Raw genomic sequence first — 27,189 nt, 5'->3', positions numbered from 1 at the left:
AACAATATAGAAATTTATGTACACATATAGCTACTCCTGCAAGAACAGTATTTGCCCCCCAAAATGGAAAAGAAGTCCCAACAAGAGAAGAATGGGCTATGCAGAAATGGCAAAACTTGCCAGAAGAATAAGAAATTAAGACTTTTAGTAAGGGATGGAAATCGTCTATTGTATATTTATAAATAAACTGCAAACAAATTAAGACATTAGCAGGATTATTGCAGAAACTTGCAGTTCTTAAAACATATATGAAATAGATGAGAAAAGAGATAATTAGAGTTAATTGGGAGATGGGGTTGGTGAGGAAATAACTTCACAGAACTGCAGAGGGGGGGGAAGGGAAGTTGCTTTTTCAAAAAATAATAATTTATGGTTGTTTCATTTTCTCTGTTGAAATGTTTATTAGTTGTAAATGAAAATAATAAATGAACTTTAAAAAGATGCTGCATAGTTTCATTTTCTTTGTTGAAATGTTTATCTGTTGTAGATGAAAATCATAAATGAACTTTTAAAAATTCTGCATTTGTTTGTTTGCACATTTCTTCTCCGCCCCCCTCCCAAGCGACCCAGAGCCGCTTGCCCTCATCCAACATGGCGGTCGGCAGCTTCCTACATCCGGAACGAAGATGGATGCCCCCACACCCACCCCCGCCGTATGACGCACGCTTTAGGTGTTTCCGCGGCGACGGCAGCGGCCTTTCGTCGAGACGTCGGGAAGGGAAGCGTCCTAGTTTGCCCTCAGTCAAAATGGCCGGCCGAGCCTTACGAGGGAGAGGCGGAAGACAGCGCGCGTGAGCAGAGCCGCTCTTCCCAGAAGGCTTTGCGCCGGCACCGTTTCCCGGTGTCAAACGCAGGACGAGACGGACGGTGGTAGGTGAGTGAGGTCGGAATCCGGCGTGGAATCGGTTTGTTTTGGCAGCGCTTCCCTCTGTGGCCGTTCTTTGCTCCGGGAGGGGTTCCGTGTTCACAGGTAGGAGAGGGGCGGGTGGGAATAGTCCCCGTGTGAGGAAGCGAAGATACACGCAGATGCGCAGATACAAATGTGCAAACACGCAGATACGTATACGCAGATATTAGCTCAATGGCACTTAAGCCCGGGTTAGGCTCGCCATATTCCCAAAAGTAAAATTCCACCAATTGTGGAAGTTTTAGTGTTATGTTTCATTTTGTTTAAGAAACCCACCAAGATTGTCGAGCTTTTTTTTAGAAACCGCCAATATTGTGAAGCTTTATTTTAGGAAACTCACCAAAATTGTCGAGCTTTATTTTGGATAACCAACAAAATTGTCGAGCATTTTTTTTAGGAATCCACCAAGATTGTGGAGCATTTTATTATTATTATTATTATTATTATTATTATTATTATTATTATTATTTTAAAGAAACCCACCAAAATGGTCGAGCTTTATTCTAGTAAACCCACCAAGATTACCTACCTGTAACCACCAAGATTTATTTTTTATTTTTTATTAGAAACCACCCAAATTGTGGAGCTTTTGGGGGGAACAAACCCAAATTGTTAATCTTTTGTGGGGGAAAATTTCCCATCGCGTTGCCATATAGCCAGGTTTTCCATGACATTTTGCCAATTTGGCACCCCCCCCCCCGACGCCATTTTTGCACCCCCAAACCAGGAATTTTTCTGATATAGGGCAAGCCTAGCCTAAGTTATGGGCGCAACAACATAATGTCTAGGTGCTCTTTTTTAATAACAATAATACAAAGCTGAAAATGAATGAACTGCAGCTAAAATATTATGTTCATTTTTCACTTGGTCTAGTCCTTCCCCTGCCCACCCCCCTAATATTCCTAGGAGGGTCACTTCTCTTGTCTTCAGAGAGTGGAAGTAGAGAAGCAGAAAAGGTCATCCTTTCCTCCCATTTTGCAATTTTAATCTGAAATATTAGGCGCAGTACTGCACCCAGAGCTCAGAAACTGCTTGCGCTAATGAAATTCCCTATCGCAAAATGCGCCTAGTACAGTGGGAGTTTCGAACACTGCTCCTAGCCCATGTAGGACAGCAACTGAAAGAATAAAAGTGACTGGTTCTGCTAAATAATCACACGTTCTTGCAGATCCTTTGTACATTCAGCGACTGTATCATTGATCTGTGGGAACACCACAGAAATAATGTTATTTTGGTTTAAAGTTGCAGCATCAATCTCTATTCCTCTATTTTGAGGATTAAAAGAGGCTTGGTGGACGTCCTTGTATACATGCATGTCTTTCTCATTATTACATCATACAGCCTTGACTCAGCATTTACTTGATGTTAGATAAACAGGCTTGGTGACAGACATGGTTACTGTGTTGCCTTCATCTGTAGCTGCTCCCTCTTGTTTTTAGAAGGTCTTGACTACGGCTGCCGTTTTTCAAAAAGTAAAAGCCAGGACATCCTAAAAGCCTCCTTTTTTTAAGGAAACCACCAAAATTGTTGAGCTTTTTTTTAAAAGGAAAACTCAAAAGTTGTTGACAAATCAAAAGTGAAAAAGTGAAACTCAGGACAGAGTTATTCAGCTTGTTTTTGGTTTTGAAGGGAACCAACAGCTTTAAGTTACAAGAGTTTTTGGGTTTTTGGAGCTTTTAAAAGCTTCTGGAGCTTTTAAAAGCACAAATTTGTTGGTTTTTCAGGACATTTGCCCGATTTTTTTTTAAAAAAAATCCAGGACGCCATTTTCGGAGGTGAATTCCAGGACATATGGCAGCCCTAATCTTAACAAAGTTTCTGTGATATATTTCTGATACTGTACATACATGAGCCTTTAAAAAAGTGTATCTACACTCCAGTCCTATGTATTACTACTCAGAAGTAAGTATGGTTTGTAACCAAAATGAAGCTTTTCTGCTCAGTACTGACTGCCAGAGGCTCAGATGTATAATAGATTCGAAACCCACTGAACAGTTTTTCATAGCAAATACAGACTGTGCTATTGTCCACTTACGAGTGCACCATGAAAATGCATACTACTACCCCTCCTTCCCCTTCCCTAGTTCCTTAGAAATTATTTCATGGGTCTTATTCACAGAAGGACCTATTTTAGCTAACTTGTGGTTGCTAATCAGCCACAACTTGTTTCCCATTTCTTTTCCTTTCTCTTCACAAGATTTGTTTTATTTTTAAAAAAATCTGCTAACTTCTAAAAACCTTGGGTAAGGAGAGAATTATAATCATGTGTCTGATTTTTTTCTGATTTCTCCAGTTTAAGGCTAAATTTGTGACTTCAGCTGTTCTCCAGATAGTTTTTTTGTTTATGGTGAAAGTTAAATATTTCTTTAATTTTTGTGGCTTAGCATCAAGGGATCAGTAGCAACCATGTAACAGGTTTAAACTGGATGGGAAGTATTAGTGACACAGCTCTGCAATCCTTGCCACTTTTATTTGGCTGTCATTTAAATAACAGCCTCTTAAACAGCTTACTGGGTTGGTGTGTGTTACTTGCTTGAATCTTATGGAAAAGTTCAGAACTGTATTCACCACATTCCAACAAACCCTTTTGGTTCTTGTATTCTGCTGACTCTTTTCTGTTTCTGGGGATCAGCCAGTTGCAAGTCTGTCTATATGACCACATTTTAAAGAGGTTGTATGTATTTTCATTAATGAGTATTCCCACGTGCTTCTGATTGAGAATAACAACATGGAAAAACGACATAAATGGGCAAAGCGAGGATCATATTTGCTCCAGTTTGCCTAGCTTCTCTTTTCTTCTTTCTGCCTTTCCACCCCTGCCCCTTGGAAAGCCTGGGTGAAAAGAGAGTAGTCTTGCCTCTGCTTAGCTTAAACTAGGAATAACAAAATAAGACCTTTCCTTTATTCCTTGTAGATGAGAGATGTAGAGCCTGTTATTGGACCACAAGCCCCTATCATCCCCAGTGAGAATCCTAAATCTGGAGGGCCAAAGAGCTTATCCCTCTCCTAAATGTGCATTTCCACTTTAAAATTTCACAGCAGCAAATGTAACTGAAACTTAGCTTGCACTATTCTGAGGGCAGATTATCAGGCTGTGGAATCCCTAAGAGATGGTGGCATCACAATGGTTTGAATTCTATGAATTCTACTCTGCTGTTGGGATCCTCTCCCTTTCCGGCTCTCCATAAAAACACAGCAAGCAGAACTGCAAGGAGGAGCTGCTCAGCTCCTGGAGATGATGTCGTCAGCAGCTGGACATGACCAGTGTGGCAAATGAAACCTTTTGGGGAAGCTCCCCTTGCCTTGAAGTCGCCATCTTCCAGCTCCTACCTTGCAGCGACAGCTTCCAGAGAAACACTGTAGTATACCTTTTTTAAATGTTGCCATTTAAAAGACTGCAAAGGAAGAGAGAGGATAATCTCTTTTGAAGCCTCCTTTCCCAGCAACTGAGTTGAACACACTTAAAAGTGGCAGAGTAAAAAAAAAAATCCACACAAAAACAAAACAAAAAAGCTGCTACTACTCAAGACAGTCTGCTGTCCTAATTTAATTTTGAGTACTATCTTTTATCGAAGTTTGACTCTTTTCTTTCATAAAGGGGGATGGGCTGTAACACATTGTTTGTGCCCATGCTGTACATTTTGACGGTTCCCAGTTCATGTATGTCTTGATGCAGGTGGCGCTGTGGTCTAAACCACTGAGCCTCTTGGGCTTGCCGATCAGAGGGTTGGCCGTTCAAATCCCTGCGATGGGGTGAGCTCCCATTGCTCTGTCCCAGCTCCTGCCAACCTAGCAGTTCGAAAGCACACCAGTGCAAGTAGATAAATAGGTACTGCGGCGGCGGCAAGGTAAATAGCATTTCCTTGCACTCTGGTTTCCGTCACAGTCTTCTGTGTGCCAGAGTCAGTTTAGTCCTGCTGGCCACATGACCTGGAAAGCTGTCTATGGACAAACACCGGCTCCCTCAGCCTGAAAGCAAGATAAACACCACAACTTCATAGTCGCCTTTGACTGGACTTACCCATCCAAGGGTCCTTTACCTTTAGCTTACCTATGTCGTGAATCCTTGGGATCTCCAGGTAAAAATGTGCTGGACCTTGAAGAGCTGCTTCCAGCCAGAGTAGACACTATTGGGTTCAACAGTTAAGTGGAGGGATGATTTGAAGCAGCTTCCTATATCCAGTTTCTTTTATATAATGATGTTAGCAATTAATTTTTTTTGGCTCCACGCTATGCTTTGCAGTGCAGTTGCTGTTATGTAACTCTCTTTCATGTTGTTGTTACAGGTAAAATTTTGCCATTGACGACCACAGCCATGTTGGCATCAAGGTTGGTGTGCCTTCGGGCTCTCCCTTGCCTACGGCCTGCACACCTTCAGGCTTCACCTGCACTGAGAAATTCTGCTCTAAAGACACAGCATTGGCTCTCACAGCCTTCTAAGGTAGGCGTCTTTTTGGAATCTTATACTAGTTTTGAGATACCTCTTTTAAAAACAGTTTATGTGCAAGTTAACACATTCAGTACATGAATTAAGGTAGCCTATTTTTTTTGCTTCTTAAAGCCATAAGGATCTGCTCCAAGATCTTAATCATTGGAAGGCTTTCATGTGAACAGAAAACCATAGCTTTCTTTTCTGTTTAATAGCTCTAGCCTTGTAGAGTGTGGGTCATGGTCAAGGCAGCACAGCTTGACATGTTGATGCAGCTACATCAAAACCAGCCTAAAATCTACCCTGTCTTTGCACGCACGCACACCCCGCAACTATCTTCATGGGCCCCACTTCTTAGTGGTATGTTCCAATGTGGAATTTATTAACTTCTTTTAATAGAGCCCTGCCTGCCGTTTGCCTTAAGGTCTCAGCACAAGTTACTACAATAAAGTATACAATTATACACTACAATACTATTATATACTACAATAAAGTATACAATTACATAAAACGGTTGTAAACATAAAAGAGGAATCGTGTAAAAACAGCACCATATGAAACAGATCCAGAATTAAAAACAAAGCAAACATTTAACAATTCCACATACAAAAACAGCTAGTTACAGTACAGTTGCAGAGTGGGAGAAAAGCTTGTTGAAAGAGGGTGGTCTTCTGTAGATGCTGAAGGGACAGCAGAGGTGATGCTGGTCTGATATTCAGATTCCTACCCTGTAAAATAGAGCTGTCAATAAGATTGCATTTACAGAGCATCCTCTCCTGCAGAGCTCAGTGATGGAGCAGGTATAGGAATTTATGTGCCCATACTAACACATTAATTGTAGCATGTTAGCTAATTTTCAGCCAGTGCAATTTTTTTAGCAGTAGCGTAACCTTGTCTGCCACAGTGAGTAGTTGTGCTCCTGCATTTTGCACTAACTGCAGCTTCTGGGCCAACATCAAGGGCCGCCTCATATGGAGCCCGTTGCAGTAATGCAATTTGGAGCTTATCGACGTATGGACAATGGTGGTCAGGCTATCCCAGTCAAGAAACAGGCAAATCTGTCTTACCAGCTGAAGCTGATAAAAGACACTCCTAGCCACGGAGGTCATATGGATGCTTACAGGATACAGGAGCATCCCTCATACCAGGCGCATGCTCCTTCAAGGGGAATACAACCCTGTCCCAAGCAGTCAGTAGTCCAGTTTTCCTTATTGAGGAACCACCCACCCACAAGGCCCCTTGTCTTGCCGGATTCATAGTTTGTTGGTCCACGGTTTGAACGGCCTCTCCTGATACAGACGTTATGCATGTGAATGACCCAGTCGAGTAAGTTTGGCCTGTCACATTGATATTTCTCCAAACTGGGAGATGATTGTGTGATACATGATTAGACTCCAGCTATCCTTCCCCATTGTTCAGCTCCTCCTAATTTGATCCTTGTTGTGCAGTATGCTGTTTCTCCAGATTAACTGGGGGCACGTTTGTCATCTGTTCCCTTAACAGCAATCTATAGTCTGTCTTTCTTTCCTTACCTTTTGTTGTAACAGGGATATGCCTCCAAAGCCAGGTTTGGTGTACGCAAGGGGAGAACTGGTCAAGAAATTAAGGAAGCGGCTTTTGAACCATCAATGGAGAAAGTGTTAAAAGGTACCTGTATATCTCTCAAATTTCACTGACTGTGGTTGACAAAGGAGAGGCAAAGCAACCCTCAAAAGTAGTGTAGAGGCAAATTGATGACTTTCTGTATTTTTACTTTTTGGCTTTAACAAAGTGTATGTTTTAAAAAGAGGCATGATACAGATAAAGCATATAAAAACACAATTGCCAGTTTTTAATTGATTAATTTCAAAACTGATATAATCAATATCTCTTAAACTTGATTCATGATCCTCTTGCAAACTGTTTTATTTGTTGCATTTACATAGGGTGATATCTAACTAAGGTCCCAGTTACACTATACATTTAAAGCAGTATCATGTCATTTTAAGCAGTTATGGCTTCCCCCAAAGAATGCTGGAAACTGTCGTTTGTTAAGACTGCTAACAGTTGTTAAGAGATCCCTATTCTCCTCACACAGCTATAGTTCCCAGGTTAAACCTCTCTGGAAACTGTAGCTCTGTGGGGGGATTAGGAGTCTCCTAACAATCTCCCTCCACCCTGACTGCTGGGCAGCTGAGCTACAGACGCAGTGATGGTTCTTGCAGCCAAGGTTTGGATTGCGCCATTAATTGTATGAAACTTTTGCCCTTCTAAACAATTGGTGGTGAACTCTGTATGCATGGCAAAAGATGATAGGCATAAAGTAAACAGGATGCATGGCAGTTCTCTCAATTCTGTGGCCATTAGTACATAGTGAAGAGCTAGAAACTTCAATGTTCATTCAAGAAGAATAAAAATGAAATCTTCTAAAGGTGCCGGTTATCATTGAACATTAAAAATCCGGTTTTGCCCCTTTTGAGATATGTATGCCCACTTGGGTACCTCAGTCAGCAGAGCACAAGACTCTCAGGGTTGTATAGCAGAGGATTGGGCTAGATAACCCGTATGGTCCCTTCTGACTCTCTGATTCTATGATTCAGTGTTCAATCATAATTCAGAACATTTAAGCCTAAAATATGTACGTAAAGGAGCCAGAATATAGGCTCTGGGGGCAGAAGAGGCAGGAAATAGGCTTTGGGCTCTAGTCAATAAAATTCTTTAAAAAAAAACACATTTCTATACTTGAGCTTTGGTTGTCTCTGATCACAAATCTTCTTCTTTGACGAGCAAGATTGTCTTCCACGAACACGGTCTTAACAGTGAGCCTGTAAGTGACTGTGGACCACTCGTCCTTCCACAGTAGGGACATAGGTTTCTGGGTGGGAGTTGATCACAGTGAGGGTCTGCCAAATGTGCCTTCCTCTTAGCTCATTTCTCCCTTTCGTCTGCAGTTTGAGCGTCTTCAAAGCCTATGACACCTTTGGTAAAGGCTGTTCTCCAATTGGAGCGCTCACAGGCCAATGTTTCCCAGTTGTCGGTGTTTATACTATATACTAAACCTCTTTTGTTGACCACCAGCATTACACTTTCCATTTTTAAGTGACTGTGGAGGTCACTTCCATTTTTAAGTTAGGAATAGAGTAGTTGCTTTGGAAGACGATAATCAGGCATCCGAACAACATGACCAGTCCAATGAAGTTGATGTTGAAGAATCATCGCTTCAACACTGGTGATCTTTGCTTCTTCCAGTATAAATCATGCATACCAACCCACTCACTCACTTGTTCAGTTATTCAAATGCATATTTCTTAGGAGAACACTACTTACTTAAGAAATCATAACATTGCATTGGTGTTGCCCCAAAATGGGGAAAACGTTTTATGGGGTAAGCTTAATTTTCTTCTCTTTACCAGTTGATCGAATGGGGAGATGGATTGTCGCCGGAGGTGCTGCTGTCGGCCTTGGGGCAGTTTGTTACTACGGATTGGGGATGTCCAATGAGATTGGAGCCATTGAAAAGGCCATGTAAGTAAAATACCCAAAATGTGTTGAGTTCTTGTGGTCACAACAAGGCAATTAAAAGCAATTTCAGTGAAATCAATCTATAGTCAGAGCTGTTTTTTTCAAAGTTCGCTCTTTCTTTTTCTGAACATGACAAAACCGTGATTAAATGTGTGGTGCACTTCTTCTTCGAGGGACTCTGAACCAGAAAGAATCTCTTGATTTGTTGTTAATGATTCTGCTAAACCAGTGACTGCAAAGATACAGAAGCTACTGGTTTGGGCTGCAACCCAAACCCCCAGTCAGCTGGGCTGGAGGGAGTTTGGATGAGGCAGAAAGTTTTCTCCACCCAGCGCTGTCTAGCTTTACCGGTCAGGATGTTTCAGGGGCAAAGGAGCCAAGCAGTCCTCATCTGGCTGGCTTCTGTCATGTGATGGCAGCAGGCCCGCTTTGAGCCTGGAAACTGGCAGGGTTTCAGCATGAATCGGGTTACCCAGGCTGAGCCGAAAGGAGGGTTTAGGTGGGGGCTGAGGTGGGGAGTGTTTTGCAAAAATATTTTGGTGTCGGCGGTGGCATTTCCCCCCAGCAACTTTTTAGGGGTCGTCTGAAAAACGCTAAGTCCATAGAGTGAGCCCTGACAGGTGTGGATGATCTATGTGACCAGTGTAAGAAAGAAACGTAGGTCATTTTCTAAAAAGGCCTCGTTTGTCCTCAGTGGTACCATCCCATCCATAATGTGACCCCTAAGTGACTGAAACCATTTAAAAATGAAACCAAGAAAAATGGTGCTGAAATAGCATTAGAGCCAGAATCAGTGTTTTGCGGGGAGCAGGGGCAGAAGAAGCTGTGCTTTTCCTGCTATATGGATATGTTTAAAGATGCATCTTCTCCAGCCCATCCTAGCTGCAAATCGTTCATATTCCACTGGCTTATGTATTTGCCCTCTATTCTGTGTTTAGGATGCAAGGAGGAAGTGTGGTATGTGAAACTTCTGTGCTTTTTCTGATAGTTATTAGTCTTTTTTTAAAAAAAATCATAACTGTAGCCATTGAAATTTTAGGTTTTGAAGACAGAAATACAAATGACTAGAAATTTTGAGGAGAAATGGTTACAGCAAAAGAGAAAATGGTTCTATTGAAGAGAATTTCCCCACCTTAATCTACCCCCATCCCTAGCCTGTTTTGGTTCTGGCATGTTGAGAGAGAAAAATAGGAGGAGCTTACCTTCTCATAGTTGTTGTTTAAATACCTCTGTACAGGTGCCTTTTTGAGCTAAAACACAATGCAAAAGTGAACAAAAATTAATTGCCCAATGGGCAAATGATAAAAAATCAGCCGAGAGATCCAAAACTACCCTGTGGCTAGAGACGTGGTTGCAGGGAAATGTGGTCTCAGATTCCCCACATTGTATTTTTTGCTGTTCCCTTAATAACTAACATGATATCCACCACACATGCTATATTAAGGGAGTGTCACAAACTCATTACATTAAAAGCCTGGATTGCAAGTATTAAAACAGTTTTTCTTCCATCAGAGTACGAACTTGCTGCTTGCTGTATTCTTGCCTCCTGTGAAATATTCATATGACTTATGTATATTCTGTTTGTTTCCAGTATCTGGCCGCAGTATGTGAAAGACAGAATCCGTTCCACCTACATGTATTTTGCAGGAAGTGTTGGTTTGACAGCATTGTCTGCTGTTTTAGTTAGCAGATCTCCAGCCCTCATGGGTCTCATGATGAGGGGGTCTTGGTTGGTAAGTTCGGGGTTTTGTTTTTTGGTGTTCTCTATCTAACATCAGTCAGAATGCATCTCTCAAAAGAATTCTTCAACCTCCCGTCGACTGAGTTAAATTTTTCTCATAACCTGTAGGGGCTCTCTAAATCTCAAGTGATGAAAAGACTGATATGTAGGCAGGGTTTGATAAAATATGCCATGGTTTTGACCCTATTTGAGTGGTGGTGCTTCTCACAGAGAACCCAGAGAGCTGTAACATAGGCGTGCTCAGTTAGTCACCCGCTTGCTAAATGACAAACATCAAAAGATTACCGTATATACTGGCGTATTAGACGGCTTTTGAACCCAGGAAATTTTTTTCAAAAGTTGGGGGCCCGTCTTATACACCGGGTCCAAGAATCTGCAGTCACCGCATACGGTGGGGGGAGCTCAAAAACGGCCGCATCCCCACTGTATGCAGTGACCATATGAACGCAAAGAAGCGCGCTCGGGAGGGGGCTGCTCCCCGCCAGGGAGAATGGCTCCCTCATGGCTTTGTGACCTGGATCAGCGCAGAGATACAGTTTTGTGTATTTCATTGGTGTCAAGCTGCTGCCTCTTCTTTTTTTGTCAGCGCAAAGCAAAGGGATCTCTCCGTCTCTCTCTCTCTCCGCTCTCTCTTTCACTGCTGCTCAGCGTCTTTCGCTGGCTGTGTGAGCCTCCGATGTCTCTGCCCCTCTATCGCTATCCTCTCTATGGTTTCTCTCCCTCTCCCTGGCTTCTATTCCCCTTTTGCTCACTGAGCCAGCCTCGTTGTCTCTCTCTCCGCTCTCTGGCTTCTTTCCCCCTCTCAATAACTAAGCAAGCAAGCAAACAAACAAACCACCATTTCCCCGGCTGCAGACTTGAGTGCTGGAGAAGACAGCCTCCCCTCCCCGCCAAAAAAGGGCTGGAGTACATCCCAAATTCTATATTTTAACTTGAAAAGTAAGGGGTCGTCTTATACGCCCAGTCGCCTTATACGCCAGCATATATGGTACGTTGTTTCATGTGTGAGAGACTGATTCTGGAGTGAAGCACTTACGGCCAGGTTTGCACAGAGCCGGGATTAACACAATCCCTCTCATGCTGCTTTGTTAACAATTAAAACAGGTGGGTTTTCAGTATTGATGCTGAAGTCTGTCCGCACAGTGAAGGACAGGTATTTGCATGTTCTTTTGGGGGGCAGGCATGTTCTTCCAGAAACAAGGAGACCTTATTCCTTGTTGGAATATGATTTCACTTGCCAGGGATGCCACTTGGTCGGCAGCAGTTCTGTGCTTGCTATAGGTTAATCGCCTATTAACACAGCCCCTTCAAAGATTATCTTCCTAATTTCCTTATCGGCATGGTTGGAAATAGACGTGGAGAAACAAGGGACCTAGTTTTACCGCACAGCAGTAAATGGAAGAGTTTGCAGTCGCACGATGGCATTATGCTGCAATCCCAACCCCAATTAGGTGGGAATATGCTCTGTTGAATTCTCTGGGATTTACTTCTGAATAGAGATGGATGGGACTGCACCATAAGCCTCAAATCTCACTTTTTAGAACACCCAGTATCTGCCATCTTGCCAAAAAAAACAACCTGAAGATCCAGTGCCCACTAGAGGGAGCCGCTGCTAATTTAGTCAAATATTGCCTTTGCATGAAAGGTAAACACACTGGCTAGGAAGCAAATGTATGGCACAAGTATAGCCATTGCCGAAACAGAATTGGACGAAGCTGCCTGATTATGACCTTTGTGACACGAGTGTAATTTCCTGCCATGTTTATCTGGGGAAAGACCCCGAGTGAATATTGCCGTGTCATAAGTGAACCTTAGTCAGCTGGAAAATGCTTAGTAAAAAAACCAGAAACAAACCCAAAACTATAAAACAATTTGCTAGTAATAACAACAATCTTTTACAGGCAATGGGTGCGACATTTGCTGCAATGATTGGTGCTGGAATGCTGGTTAGATCAATAGATTATGAACAGAGCCCTGTCCCTAAACATCTGGCTTGGATGCTGCACGCAGGTAGGTGGCTTCTGATTTTCCTAGACAATTATTGTTGTTGCTGTTGTTGACCTCAAATGTAAGCTGCATTGAGAATTCCCCTGATCAGCTCACCTGATTTATTTATTGATTCACTGGTAGGATGCAGAGTTCTCACTTGCAGTCAGAAATATACTTGACAATCCAGCTGATCTGCTGTGGAGCTGTAGAATAGTGCGTTGGTTTAAATATATTTAGAGGGAGGCAATCAAGGTTGTTGTTGTTGTTGTTGTTGTTGTTGTTGTTGTTGTTGTTGTTGTTGTTGTTGTTATTATTATTATTATTATTATTTATATACTGCCCTATACCCAGAAACAGTGGCATTAAAGACACATGCCATCTATTGTGAAGGTATTTAAACATGCAGGGACCAGGTTCCAAACACCATGCAGTCAGTTCCGCATCTTGGCTTCTGGTGTCATTTCTTTCTGCCCCCCCCCCCCAAAAAAACCCTTCAGCTCTTAAGGTTGGATCCCTCAAGAATAGCACCCCTAGAAGGGCAAGGGATAACATGTTAGAAGCTGGACAGTCTTCATGCATGCATGGAAGTGGGTTTTAAAAATATATATTTTAAGGATTTTTTGTATTACAAAACAGATATACCTTTTGCAGTCTATCTCTCGTCTCCACTTTTAATTCATAGAGTCTTATTCGCAATTCATTTACATTTAGGGAGAGACACTCGTGGACATCTTGCAGTCAGGGGGGGGGGAGGGATCCAGAGCTTCTGTGCACAAAACGCTCCCATGCATTTTGGGGAAACACTTCCATTTAAACTTCCAAAATGCACACGAGTGTTTTGTGCAGCTCCGGATCCCATCTGATAAAATAAAACGCTTAAAATCTGCTCCCTTCTCCAAATCTCCTCTCGGGCTTGAACTTGCCAGGGACTTTAAAACAAACCACTGTGTCTCGGATACAGGAATTATGGCGGCTTACCTTTGCAGTGTTGTTGTAACGGTTGCTGAGATGATGTTAAGAAGTGCTTTGAGAACTTAAGAAAAACACTTCGTCACAGCTTTCTAAGTAACCTTACAAAAGTTAAAAGCCTGCCGAGAAGCTAGTAGCCTTTGTTTCCATCCTGACAAGGGAAAACAGGAAGCTGCTTGCTCCATGCCCAGTGCAGGAATGTAAGCTACTACCTTTCAGTAGGCTGGAAACTGAGATCTGAAAGATAGGAGCTGAGATCTGAAAGATAGGAGCTGAATGGTTTTGGTTTTTTTATGCCTTCTGCCATTAGGAATGGTGAAGGAGGAACAGAGCAGTCGATCCTCCCTCCTCTGCCCTGCTGCATTTCCATGCAAGTGGAGGAAGTTTGTTCCTCCATAGCTAGCACAGAACAAAACAAGCTGGCAGAGCAGTGATGAAGTGTGGAGTTCGTCTCCACTCACCTGCATGGAATTCCTGGTCATCCTTGGCTACCAGATGCGTTGTTATATACTAGTCTGTTAAATAATACATAAATTAAACCAAGGTTTTTTTTCTTTTCTTTTTTAGTCAGCTGTTGGGGTTATTTCATGCCTTTTTGAAAGCACAGAGGGTTTTAGGGTAGTATTGCATGTTAGCGAATTTAAATCTCCACAGCTTTCGCGTCAGGATTGTTCCGTGTAGTTTCATACTGTTCAGTTCTGCAGAATTTTCATGGCATCTAGCATAGACTTGGATTGTCTTTGACTCATAAGGGTATCGTGGAACTCCAGTCTGAGGAAACTTTAATATTTTCCCTTTAAAATATTGGCGCTTGAGGCCAACATTGCAGCAGGGTGAAAATGTGATTGCCTCATCACCAGTTACTAGTTAACTAGGTTTGCCATATTTCAAAAAGTTAAAACCAGGACACCCTGGAAGTTGTTGAGCTTGTTTTAGGAAGACCCCCAAATTGTTGAGCTGTTTTTAGGGAAAACTTGAAAGCTTTTTTTCGACCGCGATTTTTCGTAATGTCTGGGGAAATCCGGACATGTGACAACCCTAAGTTAACTTGCCACATATGTATTCCTATTTATCTAACTTGTATCCCAAACCTACAACACTTATTTGTTTCTAGGGCAGCTGACAGTGTAGTAAAGCACAAAAAAAGTTCAAACTAAAACAGCGACAGGCGATTTAAATAGATGGAAAGACTAACCTCCTTTAAGTTTGGTTTCTGTTCACAGTCCTTAAAAGCCTTGATGTGTCATGTATACAGTTGAGTAACAGAATTAATATTGGTGCCTCTTTCTTCCCTCAGGTGTCATGGGTGCCATTGTGGCTCCTCTCACTCTACTGGGTGGCCCCCTGCTCATTCGAGCTGCTTGGTACACAGCAGGAATCGTTGGCGGTCTCTCGACTGTGGCTATGTGCGCACCGAGTGAGAAGTTTCTGAACATGGGAGCGCCACTGGGAGTGGGCTTTGGCCTTGTGCTTGCTTCTTCCCTTGGTCAGTGGATGATGTTGGGTGTAGAGTGTGATTGAGCTGCCTAGAATCAAGCTTGCTTTATACATTCCATCTGTTCCTTAACAAATGTGTTCCGAAAATTTGTGTTATGTACATTTCCACTGGTTGGCCATCTCCATTTCTCGGCATATTAAAAATGTTCCGTTTGAAATTAGACCTACTCAGGTTTGTATGTTGCGAACTTGTAAAAAGCAAATATTGGGCATCTAAAGTAAGGAAAAGGGAGGCTGATTATAAGTAGCATGTCCTAGGGAAGGTCATTCAGTGATTTCACGGTCAATATAACTGTGCATCCCCCAAAATGCATGCTTTGTTCTTGACAGCCTTTGTGTATATCTTCCAGGATCAATGTTCTTTCCTCCTACGACTGCTTTTGGCGCCGGCCTCTATTCCGTCGCAGTTTACGGTGGCTTGGTACTTTTCAGCCTGTTCCTGCTCTATGACACTCAGAAAGTCGTACACCGTGCAGAAAGTCAACCACTGTATGGCGTAGGGCTACAAAAGTATGACCCCATCAACATGTAAGTGCTTCCTCTTGATAAACGTGGCGCAAATTCATGAATTAGAGAATCCTAGTCTTCTGGAATACAAGCAAACTGTGTGCATGCTATGTTTAGGTCTGCCTAGAAGTCTATAGACCTTTTAATAAAGGATGCCATGTCATTCTTTCTAGTGATTGCTGCTTAGAAGGTTAGGAAGATGAGCAGCTGCACCAGGAGGCCGGGTGCAATAGACAACCTCTGATTTTCATTAGCTATCGCCAGTAAAAACAACCCTTTGTGTTACAGGCTTAGAAACAGCTGTTACCTAAGGAGAGCAATTTCCAGGCCATTCTGCAATAAAGCTTTGCAAAAACAGTTGTACCTTGGAAGTTGAACAGAATCCATTCCGGAAGTCCGTTTGACTTCCAAAATGTATGGAAACCAAAGCGCAGCTTTGGACTGGCTGCAGGAAGGGGAGGCCCCGTCGGACGTTTGGGTTCCAAAATGTCTGAGTACCAAGGCATTTGGGATCCAAGGTACGACTGTACTGGTGGCAGCAAGTAGTGTACAATAGGAGTACAAATGACTGGGAAGGAAGCCATTTGTGGATAGTATTTACTAATATATTTTTTCTATACACTAGTAAGGTCCGTGAACTTAGTTTGCTGTGTTTTTGTCACAAAACCGCGAATGAACTTCAGTTTTAACACCAGCATGCTGTGCCAAATCATTTGCTTCATTCTTTTTCCCTTGCTAGAGGACAAGGAAAGTTTGTTGAACCTAATGGCTGCTTCTTTTGTCTTTCAGGTGTATGGGTATATACATGGATACTCTAAACATCTTCATCAGAGTCGCCACCATGCTTGCTACCGGCAGTGGCAACAGGAGAAAATAGACCGCAGCTTCCTTCCTCGGACCGAACTGATAGCTCTCCGAAAACTTTGGCTTGTCTGATTAGCACATAATATCTCCTAAAACTGCCGCTGGGTTGGAAGGCAGCTTTCATGTAGCAGTCAGATATTCCTAGCCCTTCCACGTGACCTTTTAAGGTGTTTTCGGAGTAATGTGATTTGGATCTTAACACTGATGTGGAAACTAGATTGCTGCATGTCATTAAATCATTTCTCCCTGATTTGGGGGGGTTTGGAAATGTGTAAGAAGTTTATTTTAAAACGTAGATTTGTAGCCGGTGTAAGTTTAATTTCCTCCTCTTAAAAGGCGAAGTTTTGGTCTTGCTCCGTATATAGGAGCAGACCCAAAGGGCACTGCATTTAAACCAAAATGAACGTCAAAGGGAGCTGTATTTGGAAGTTATTTGCAACAGATTGTGCCCCGCGGCATACTCTTTGGTGGTGACTGAATGTAGAATACTCCGGACTAATAACAGAAATGGCTAATAAAATAAACTCTCTAAAAGGATATTTGTTAGGATCCTCTTTGCATTTCCCTTGCAGACAATCGGGGAACTTACCAGCAGGCTATACTGTATTGTATTTGTACTACTGTCGCACAAATGCCATCAGCTAAGTGTCGCTTCTCTTTGAAGAGATTGCGGAAGCAACGCTGAAGTGCAGGTTAACTCAAGAGTTGCTTTTCGCTATCGCTAACAGCAAGGGTAAAGGAATCCATTTGAGCATTTCTGACCTGCTTTTTCTTTTGAAGTCAAACTGGGACACAATTTTAACTTGGAAATCCACATCCCTCTCTTCCAGGCTCAAAATGTTACCTTTCAACTGGCAGTTTTCTTTTGATATTTATCAAAATATAAATATCACAGAACACTGATTTCTAAAAGATGTCTAATTCAAGAGCCACACTTCTGCAAAGAATTTTTTTTAAAAAGCTGGGAAAGCACATGTTTGTGAATTCATTCATCAGACGGAAAAGAAGTCATTTTGGAAATTGCTAGACCTCTTTATTTCCATAGTACTCATCTATTATTTTTAAGTATTGTGGCACAGCAATTCAGTAACTTTCTTTTCTATCCGCTTTTGCCATTTGTGCTTGTACCAGCTTCTGAAACAAAGTCTTAGCCGAGAAATGTATTGGTCTTGTTTTCTGTGCTACTTTACTTAAAACTGTACTTTTAAAAACGCTTTTCATATACTTGAAGGCACTTGAGCAGTTTTCATTTCCCTGCCGAAGTTATGCTTTTTAGGGGAAACTTCACAAAAATGAGTGTTCACAGGTCATACTCTGTTTAGTAATCTGCCAGCTCCATAGAACTTTCCTTTCCCTCCAGCAGGCATCCATATTCGGGGCTTTTTTTTTGTTTCCTTGTGTTTTGCGCCTACAGCCTTAGAGGCTTCTGAATGTTGTTGGCGGGGAGCCTTGGAAAGTGGCTCAAACTGTCAGAAGGGGTTTTCCTTGAGAGGAGACATGTTTTTGGAGATGGATCTTTCTGCAGACCCATCAGAGTCTGGGGACCCTGGGTGCTTGTGCAAGGGATCCTGGTATATGCCCTGAATCCAGCAGCAGCAACTCCCTCACCTGCCCAGGTGTAGGGAACCTGAAAAGCTTGCTCCAGCGCTCCCAGAGGTTCTGAGTGGAATCTACACACGTATAAAAAATGATGTGAAAATGCTTTTTTATGTTAACATTTCGAAAAATAAATTGAAAGTGCCATAGCTCACTGTCGCAGTCTAGTGTCACATTTGTATCTCGCACCTTACAACACACTTAAAACGTTTTATCTGCAGCTGTATAGCTGAGTCCCTGGTACACTGTGAAAAGGGGGAAGGGGGCTGGCTCATGCCCACCCCCCACAGGATGCCACCACTTTGTATTTGAAGGGCTGGCCTATCTGGGACAGGCTTTTGGCTGCCCGCAGCCTGACGTCCGATTCACCCAAAAGTGGTGCCAGGTAGGCCAAAAAATGGGCCCTCACTGCCATGACCTGCAAGTCATGGTTTTCGCCAAAATTCCACCGTCATCCGATTCACTCGAAAACCGCACCAAATACCTGCAAATGCCCCCCCCCTGCAGCTTTGGGTGGTGGAAACACCACGTTTTATGGTAGGCCAAAGAAAGGCCTCGGCGCCCTGACCTGCGGGTCATGGTTTTTGCCAAAATACCGAAGTCTGGTTCACTTGAAAAAGGCGCCAAATACCTGCAAATGGCCACCTGCAGCGTTTGACGGTGCAAACATGTTTCCTGGTAGGCAGTGGCCAATTTGCAGGTGTTTGGTGCCGTTTTCAAATGAATTGGAGGATGTCGGAATTTTGGCGAAAACGGAATTTTGTCAGAGCGCCAACGGCTCATTTTTTGGCCTATGCGGAAACGCAGTATATGCAGCTCCAAACTGCAGTGGCCAATCTGTGCAGGTTTTTGCGCCATTTTTGCGTGAATCGGTGCAAATGCTGCATTTCCTAGTAGGCCCCCAAATGAGCCCTTGGTGCCCTGACACGGTTGTTGCCAAAATTCTGACGTCCGATTCACTCGAAAACGGCGCAAAACACCTGCAAATTGTCCCCTGCAGAGTTTGGTGCTGCATACGCCATGTTTCCACGTAGACCAAAAAATGAGCCATCGGATTAGTTTTCAGAAATCGGGCAAATGCCTCGTAAAACCAGCCACGGGGGTTAAATAGTGCCAAAAATGCCTTTTGAAAATGCTCCAAAAATTTCTTGGTGCTTTAATGTCTGGCGCATTTGAGTGTTCCACAGGGGAAAATGAAAGCTTTGATCCCCAGTGCCTTGAAACCATTGATGGGTTGTGAATCATAGGCATCTACATTGGCTGTGCTCCTTTGAGCAAAGAAAGGTGTGCTACTGTCACACCTTATTTTGAACTTCATTTTTTTAAAAAAGCATTCATTGTGCGTGGCCTTTTGGACTTTGACACTATCCTGATGAGACTGCACACCTTCCGCCCAGGAGGTGTTTTACGAAAGTATTTGCAAAGGTTCCGGTCCTTCTGTTAATCATAAACTTTGACATTATAGTGCTGTGCTAGAATTTTATTATTTACAGTTGATAATGCTCTGATCCTGGAATGCCACAGTGACATATAAATTAACCTATGTACTTGTGCCGGGGGGGGGGGAATTCATATGAAAACGGATGTATTGAAATATGGGTGATATTATTTCTGTTGGGAGTGACAGATTTGGGGAAGATGTTAAGACCATATGTATTGTTTTTGTTGGATTAATAAATTAAGATATGATGTTCATTTCCCTCCCCGTCACCTGTTGACAGAGGCTGTCCTGGTTTCTGATTTGATCCTGGAATGTCCTGCTTCTATAATGTACATAAAGAAGAATAATCAAGGGTGAAAAATTGGTGAAAAATATCACTCCCTCTGTCAAGGGACAGAGATTATGGGAATTGTAGTGCAAAACACCTGATTGGAGAAAGCAGTTGTCCTCACTGAGTCCTATAAAAGTCCAGGCTTGTGAAACAAATAGACCTTTTCCCCGCTCAAGGCCTCTCTCTCTTTCCACCTTCCCTGTGAGAGAAGCGGGGTTTGATTTATTAGTCCCAAAATCCAGGATCTAAGCAGTGAAGCTGCTTTATGATATATATTGGCAGATGTCCAGCTCTGAGCTGTTAATCCTGAATAAACCAGTACAAAGGCCGAGGCTCCTACGGCAATCATGTTTTATCATACCTGGCCGCCCCAATAAATAAATGTTGCATCGCTGTTGGTGAACAGCAACAACTGCCTGAGTCCTTTTGGGTGACAGTCTGCAGCCGGGTGGAACCATGAAGTTTTTGAACCTCCTCGGCTTCCTAGTCATCTTGATTCTCTGCCTCGGGACCTTTTCAGCTGAAAGCGCAGGTAAGCTATAGACTCCACAGCGAGGAACACTTGGCAGGGCTTTATTTTCACAAGGACTTATTTGCCGGGTTGCGCCAAAAGTCTCTCCGACCCAGTGCTCTGTTGCCATCAGGGCGGTAGTGCTGGGAGGTGGGCCGCACCCGCAAATAAGCCATGAATTTTAAAGGTACGGCTTATTTGTGGCTGCGTCTTATAGTCGGGCCAATGCGGCACTTGCTCATTTTTAGATGTCTGATTATTTGCACAGGCCTTTCTAACCCGAGATCCTTTGCCAAGCAGCTATTACTAATGTGTTAGATGTCATAATGGGTTTTTTGTCTGAATGATATTTTATACGAAAGTGCAGTTTATATATATTTGAAATACTGTGTACTTATAAAATATATTTTGAAATATATTTATATTAAATAAATATTTGTATATTTTTAAATAAATGAATAACCTATGCCCAATAGGCCACTAGCATGGGGGACAGGGTAGAACTTATTGCAAGATTCAAACGTCTGCTCCATTATATGTTCATGGTTGCCATAAAATGATTAGCCTGCTTGTATTTTTTGTTCCATATGCTTTCTTTTTTATATTATATTGATTCTGTGATTGATATCTGTAACTGTTAATATCAGGAGTTCCCAAAAACAGTGGTATATATAGACCACCAATGGTCCACGAGTTTCATTCAGGTGGTCTGTGTTTCATATTATATTCTGAATAGTACTTAAAAAAATAAAAATAAAATGTTATCTTGCAAGTTGCTTTGGACACAATCTTGTGGAGAAGCAGCACACCAGTGACTGCAAATAGCAAAGAGAAGTATATTGGAAAAGAGCTTATGGGGATTACTTTTGTATACATCTTAATAACTAGAGATATGTGTGAAGAGAATAACCAAAACATGGGGAATGGAGGAATTGCCCTCAGACTGCCAAAGATGAAGAACTAATATTTCACCAGTGAATATTCTGAAAATTGTGGGTCCTAGAGTGGGTTACGACCATTTAAAATACGCTGAAAACAGCTTAAGAAACTTAAACAATGATAATTAGTTGTGTTGATGTTGCATTTCTGATGGCAATCTGTGTAAAATCATGGAAAGCTACACACCCTCTATTTCTCCAGGTCACACTGCTGGGCTTCCTTCTGCAGTCTTCAGAATACGAGCCTAGAATTTAACCTCTGCAACATCTGTTGTTGTTGTTGTTGGTTTGTTGTTTGTTTGTTTTTTGCTATTTCATAAGTAGGAACAGCAACAACAAAATGCTGCCGTGTCTCCTCACCACCTAAGAGGTGTCCTCATTTCAGAGTGCCAGCCAGCCGGCCAACCATCGCCCAGTTTTCTTCTCAAGTGAAACTCATAATTCTGTGGCCTCATTTGGCTGGCTTCATGTGCAAGAGGCAACCCCTTAAAAATAAATATTTGCTGTACTTCTGTAAGACTGTTTGCTCACAGAGGGAGCGATGTTTGTCACCAATTTTTCATCCTTATCCTTCTTTATGTACATTACAGATTTTCATTCTTGGCTGGTGATTCGGCTCAATCCCTCTGCCTCTTGGCTCTTTGCATCTAGCATGCTTTGTGCCCCCCCTCTCTCTCTTAAAGTGGATTTGTTGCGCTAGGGTGCTAGAGCACACCGTTTTCCAGGAGGGATTCAAGCACATACTGTGCATTTAGATTTGCCCAATTTGAGTGCACTAAAATGCTTTAGCACCCTAGCGCAACAAATAAAATGATGAGACGTATTGTGGTTAGGAATGTGACGGGAAAATGCATGGTTAAGTGTGGGGTGAATGAATAACAGGAAGATGCATAAGCATCCATTAAGCAAATGCAGGACAAATGCTCATTGTCGGATAACCTCCCTGCAAGCAAATCTGAACAAATCCTCAATAAGGAATGGATATAATCTAACCTCTGTGTAAGCAAATCAGGATAAATGCTCACTAAATAAGCCATAGGTAGGTAGCCGTGTTGGTCTGGGTCGAAGTAAAATAAAAAAAATTCCTTCAGTAGCACCTTAAAGACCAACTAAGTTTTTATTTTGGTATGAGCTTTCGTGTGCATGCACACTTCGCATGCACACGAAAGCTCATACCAAAATAAAAACTTAGTTGGTCTTTAAGGTGCTACTGAAGGAATTTTTTTAAATAAGCCATAGCCCTTCCTATCCTGTTCATAACTGACATAACTCGATAGATAGATAGATTAGATTAGATAGATATGAGTAACTAACAAAACAGACATTTCAAATTCTCACAGCAAAACGTTTCAGCTTCTACCTTCATCCATTGCCCCTATAAAACTGCTTCTATTCTTAAGGTGGCAATTCTGCAGCTTTGAGGATGGAGTGCTCAGAAGACCTTCATTTACCGAAGCTAAGCAATGCTGGTTCTATCCTCCAAACTGAGGCCATGCAAGGCTTAATTTGTCTGGCATATCCATTCCGAAGTTCTCCCTTGTTGCTACATTGTTGAATTTCTGGGCATCTCTGAAGCAAGTAGCTCTATGGCCTGTAGGATTCATCAATTGCATTCCATCACCAAAGTTCTAGAACTGCTCCCTTGGAAACGGCATCATTTTTATTAGAGCAACTGTCAAGGCGGAAGCTGCAAAGTTTTGCTGTAAGAATTTATAATTTCTGTTCTGTTAGTCACTGTATATGATTTTAGTTATTAACTGCATCCTACCAGGATTCAGGGACCCAAGTGGCGCTGTGGGTTAAACCACAGAGTCTAGGGCTTGCTGATCAGAAGGTCGGCAGTTCGAATCCCTGCGACGGGGTGAGTTCCCGTTGCTCGGTCCCAGCTCCTGCCTCCTAGCAGTTTGAAAGCACATCAAAGTGCAAGTAGATAAATAGGGACCGCTCCGGTGGGAAGGTAAACGGCGTTTCCGTGTGCTGCTCTGATTCGCCAGAAGCAGCTTTGTCATGCTGGCCACATGACCCGGAAGCTGTCTGCGGACAAACGCTGGCTCCCTCGGCCTATAGAGCGAGATGAGCACCGCAACCCCAGAGTCGGACATGACTGGACCTGATGGTCAGGGGCCCCTTTACCAGGATTCAGAACAAACTTGTCTGAAACTTTTTTGATGCTTTCATGACTTATTATCTATCTATATCTCTATTTTCCCTCAATATTTACCGGCAACATTTTTTTAAAATCATTCCCTAGGTCCTAAAGGTAGAAGAATTTGCTGCCACAAAATGAAGACTGCACATCACAAGAGAAGTATGGTTTTGTTAATGATGAACAAAGATATGGGTGTCCGCCAGGCATTCCTTACTGCAAACCACACCAAATGCCTACCGACAGAAACTAGAATGAAACTAAGGGAACTTTTTCTTTAATGTGATAATAATTTTTTTATTAGTTTTCAATTATAATCCAATAATAGCCTCATTATAACAATATCAATTCATAATACAATTACCAATATCAATCATTTAACTAAATTATATTATTTAGATAAGGTGACCCTCAATGCGCTAGAATTGATGATTTGATTATTTTCTTTGCTTCTGCGTTCCAAAATCTTATTGATCTCAATTACATTCTGGTCATAATAATAATCCCTTGTTTAATTGTATATGAAACAAAGGGAACTTTTAAAAGTTATTAGCACCTAGAATGGAAGCAGGAGTTGCTCACAACCCACACGTTCATGGAGCCAAGCCTCGTGCCATTTGTTGCTTCCCAACTCATAAAATTTTCAATATGGATGGTGTAGGAAATACCATCCCAAAACTGTGGTGGGAGCTATAAATTACTGCAGTTGCATGACATCAGGTTTGTTCTGATGTAAAGGTAAAGGTTAAGTCAAGGACTCCTGGACGGTTAGGTCCAGTTGAGTTCACCTATGGGGTGCGGCGCTCATCTCGCTTCAGGCGAGGGAGCTGGTGTTTGTCCACAGACAGCTTTCCAAGTGACGGAAACCACATGTGAAAAGTTGAGCATGAGTCAGCAATGTGGTGTGGCTGCAAAAAAAAAAGGCTAATGCAACTTGAGAACCGCAGTTCTCAAGTCACAAAAAGCAATAGTTGTATCGTTTCTGAACTAGCCATATTCAGTGGGGATGCGGGTGACGCTGTGATCTAAACCACTGAGCCTCTTGAGCTTGCAGATTGGAAGGTCGGCGGTTCAAATCCCCATGACGGAGCGAGGTCCCGTTGCTCTGTCCCAGCCCAGCTCCTGCCAACCCAGCAGTTCAAAAGCATGCCAGTGCATGTAGATAAATAGGTAACACTGCAGCAGGAAGGTAAACAGCGTTTCCATGCACTCTGGTGTTCTGTTGCACCAGAAGTGACTTAGTCATGCTGGCCACATGACCCGGTAAGCTGTCTGTGGACAAATGCCAGCTACCTTGGCCTGAAAGTGCGATGAGCGCCGCAACCACATAGTCGCCTTTGACTGGACTTAGCCGTCCAGGGGTCCTTTACCTTTTACTATAGCCAGTCCTTTGGGTACTACTTTTTAGGGAGTGTGTGTGTGTATTCATACACACACACACACACACAGTGGTACCTCGCAAGACGAGTGCCTTGCGCAATGAAAAACTTGCTAGACGAAAGCATTTTGCGATGTTTTCAGTGCTTCACAAGATGAAGTTTTCCTATGGCCGCGCTTCGCAAGACCTAGTTTTTCGGCGGTTTTTTTTTTTTTGCTGCTGCAAACCGCACTTCGCAAGACGAAATTACCACAAGACGAAGCGACTCACGGAACAAATTACTTTCGTCTTGCGAGGCACCGCTGTATACATACACACACATTCTCATTTACTTTATGAAAAGTCATTGTCCTCAACATTTCAGATCATGGGATTTAGACCAGGCATCCCCAAACTTCGAACCTCCAGATATTTTGGACTACAATTCCCATCTTCCCCGACCACTGGTCCTGTTAGCTAGGGATCATGGGAGTTGTAGGCCAAAACATCTGGAGGGCCGCAGTTTGGGGATGCCTGATTTAGACAAACAGGAATAGGGGAGAATAAGAAAGACTGAAAATAAGTTCCAGAAATGGGAGAAGAAAAGACTGAGGTTGCTCTTCAAGTTCCTGAAGGACTGTCATACAGAAGAGGGGAAATAATTATTCTCTGCTGCACAGGGCCAGAGCTAGATTTATAGCTTTTTAAAGTTAAGGGACGGTGGCTTAAGCTAGAGCATGAGGAGAAATGTCTTAACATGTATGCTAAATTCTTTCAGTTCAACATTCTCCCTCTCTTTATCTTACAGAGATAAATACCAGACATGCCAAGCGACATGACTGTGTGCCTTGCCAGAGATTTAGACAGCCAAACGTACCCCTTCCTGTTGGACCACTTCCTCTCAACTGACGTAAAAGTTTCAGAAGATTGGGGCAAACACATTTCATAAGCCCACATGGCTTTGAGTTCTCCCTTCCCACCTTCATTCCCCTCATTAAACTTTCTCCATCCATTCGCAGGGCATTCTTGAGTGACGCTGGCATTCGGATTTCTATCTGGGGGTTCCCAAAACTCAGTTTCAGCAGGTTATTTGCATTCCGCAACATTCCGCATGGTTGTACCTTTTTGCAACCCCATGGCTCCAGAGAATTGTTGGAGTGAAGGGATGGAATTTGGGGACTGTATGCTGGCAAGCAAACTTTCCCTGCTGTTTACATGGGGTAGTCATAGGGGAACATAGGGGTGTAGCAACATCGAATGAAGTTTGTGGGTTTTTTCACACTACACGTACTGGTGTGAATGAAATTTAGTGTGACATTCCAGTATATTGGCCCCAGGGCTGTCTTAAGCACATTCAGCGCCGTGGTGCAAATGTCCCTCTGGTGCCCCCTCCCTTTCCCAAAATTTAGCCTGGGGCGGAAGGCGCCATTGGGGCTGCTTGACTACAGCCCGCTGCCAGTGCTCTCACTGCTGCCCAGCGGCCCAAGGAGCAGGAGGCGGTTTCCATGCCACTTCCTGTGTCCCGGGAGTGGTGGTGTGACGGGCACCGGTGATGTAGAGGAGGCCCCTCGGGAGCCGCCACCGCCGCTCCGTCAGGTGACAGCGGCTTGGAGGGCAATGGCTGAGGGGATTCCTGCGGCCGGGGGAGAGGAGGCGGCAGCGGAGCCATAGGGCTTATTGCACCCCGCCAATGCTGTGGCGCCCCTGAGATGCCGGTGCCCTGGCGCAATGAGCCACTAGCCCCTATGGGAAGGACGCCTCTGATTGGCCCCTAAGCCATAATTCCTTATTGCAACAAGTACTGCAGTGTAAAAAAATAACACCAGAAAACAGGGCAGAAGCGTTAGCATTATAATTAGGGAAACTGATGCACAGTTCCTGTGTCTGAATGCATCCGGAGTATCTTGCCCTATCGGTGTCATGGCTCTGCTATCTTTGCATCATGCTCCCCAGACCCCAACCTCAGATAAATAAAAGACCACTAAGTCTGGTTGGGATCGAAACAGGCGACAGCTTTATGGAATACAGAATGTTTTATTTAAAAATAATGTTTCAGAATGGGCGTCTTATACACAAATAGTGTATCAGTGGGACTTTGGATTGGTTGGTGCAATGCTGATTGTCAGCGGCTATTGTGCATGTTATTGGTGGCTGCGTCATGTGCTGGTGCCGATTGGCTGTCACTGCAACAATTGGGCGGGCGATTTGCGGCTTCTGCCGGTAGGGGACCGACGATAGATGGATCTTGTGACACATTCCCACCTTTAAAAAGTGCAACAACTCAGCTCCCCCCCCAAAAGCTCAACAACTCTGGGACATTCTCCCCATTTTCTTAAATTGGAGTCCACAAAAATAGGGGATATCTTATACACGGGGCGGGGGGTGTTGGTGTGTGTGTGCTTTGCATGGAAAAATACGGTAAACAATAAATTATTATTATTATTATTACCCACATTAAGTCAATT

General features: G+C 43.0%; 1 protein-coding gene across 3 annotated transcripts; it reads left to right on the top strand.

The window, feature by feature from the left end:
* The first annotated feature begins 792 nt into the window (after window positions 1-792).
* On the top strand, window positions 793-25,736 carry GHITM (growth hormone inducible transmembrane protein). 3 transcript variants are annotated; one of them, XM_035137961.2, is made up of 11 exons: window positions 793-874; window positions 5,194-5,348; window positions 6,884-6,983; window positions 8,729-8,840; window positions 10,429-10,570; window positions 12,480-12,588; window positions 14,834-15,022; window positions 15,384-15,561; window positions 16,330-20,304; window positions 23,473-23,529; window positions 25,533-25,736. In XM_035137961.2, exons 2-9 carry the CDS (start codon window positions 5,223-5,225, stop codon window positions 16,415-16,417), a joined length of 1,044 nt encoding a protein of 347 aa, XP_034993852.1. In that variant the 5' UTR covers window positions 793-874; window positions 5,194-5,222; the 3' UTR covers window positions 16,418-20,304; window positions 23,473-23,529; window positions 25,533-25,736. The 3 variants fall into 3 exon arrangements, with proteins under 3 accessions (XP_034993852.1, XP_034993854.1, XP_034993853.1); XM_035137963.2 differs by having other exon boundaries at window positions 842-883; XM_035137962.2 differs by having other exon boundaries at window positions 868-970.
* Window positions 25,737-27,189: the final 1,453 nt, after the last annotated feature.

Source organism: Zootoca vivipara, chromosome 5 (genome assembly GCF_963506605.1).
Source record: "Zootoca vivipara chromosome 5, rZooViv1.1, whole genome shotgun sequence".
Lineage (NCBI taxonomy): Eukaryota > Metazoa > Chordata > Lepidosauria > Squamata > Lacertidae > Zootoca > Zootoca vivipara.
This window is presented reverse-complemented; position numbering and strand designations above follow the sequence as displayed.

Bases quoted from the DNA above. Each gene is read 5' to 3' on its own strand.
- GHITM (XM_035137961.2), top strand. From the start codon at position 5,223: ATGTTGGCATCAAGGTTGGTGTGCCTTCGGGCTCTCCCTTGCCTACGG. The intron at 6,984-8,728 runs GTACCTGTATAT...TCTCTTTACCAG, and splicing joins AATGGAGAAAGTGTTAAAAG to TTGATCGAATGGGGAGATGG. The intron at 12,589-14,833 runs GTAGGTGGCTTC...TTCTTCCCTCAG, and splicing joins GGCTTGGATGCTGCACGCAG to GTGTCATGGGTGCCATTGTG.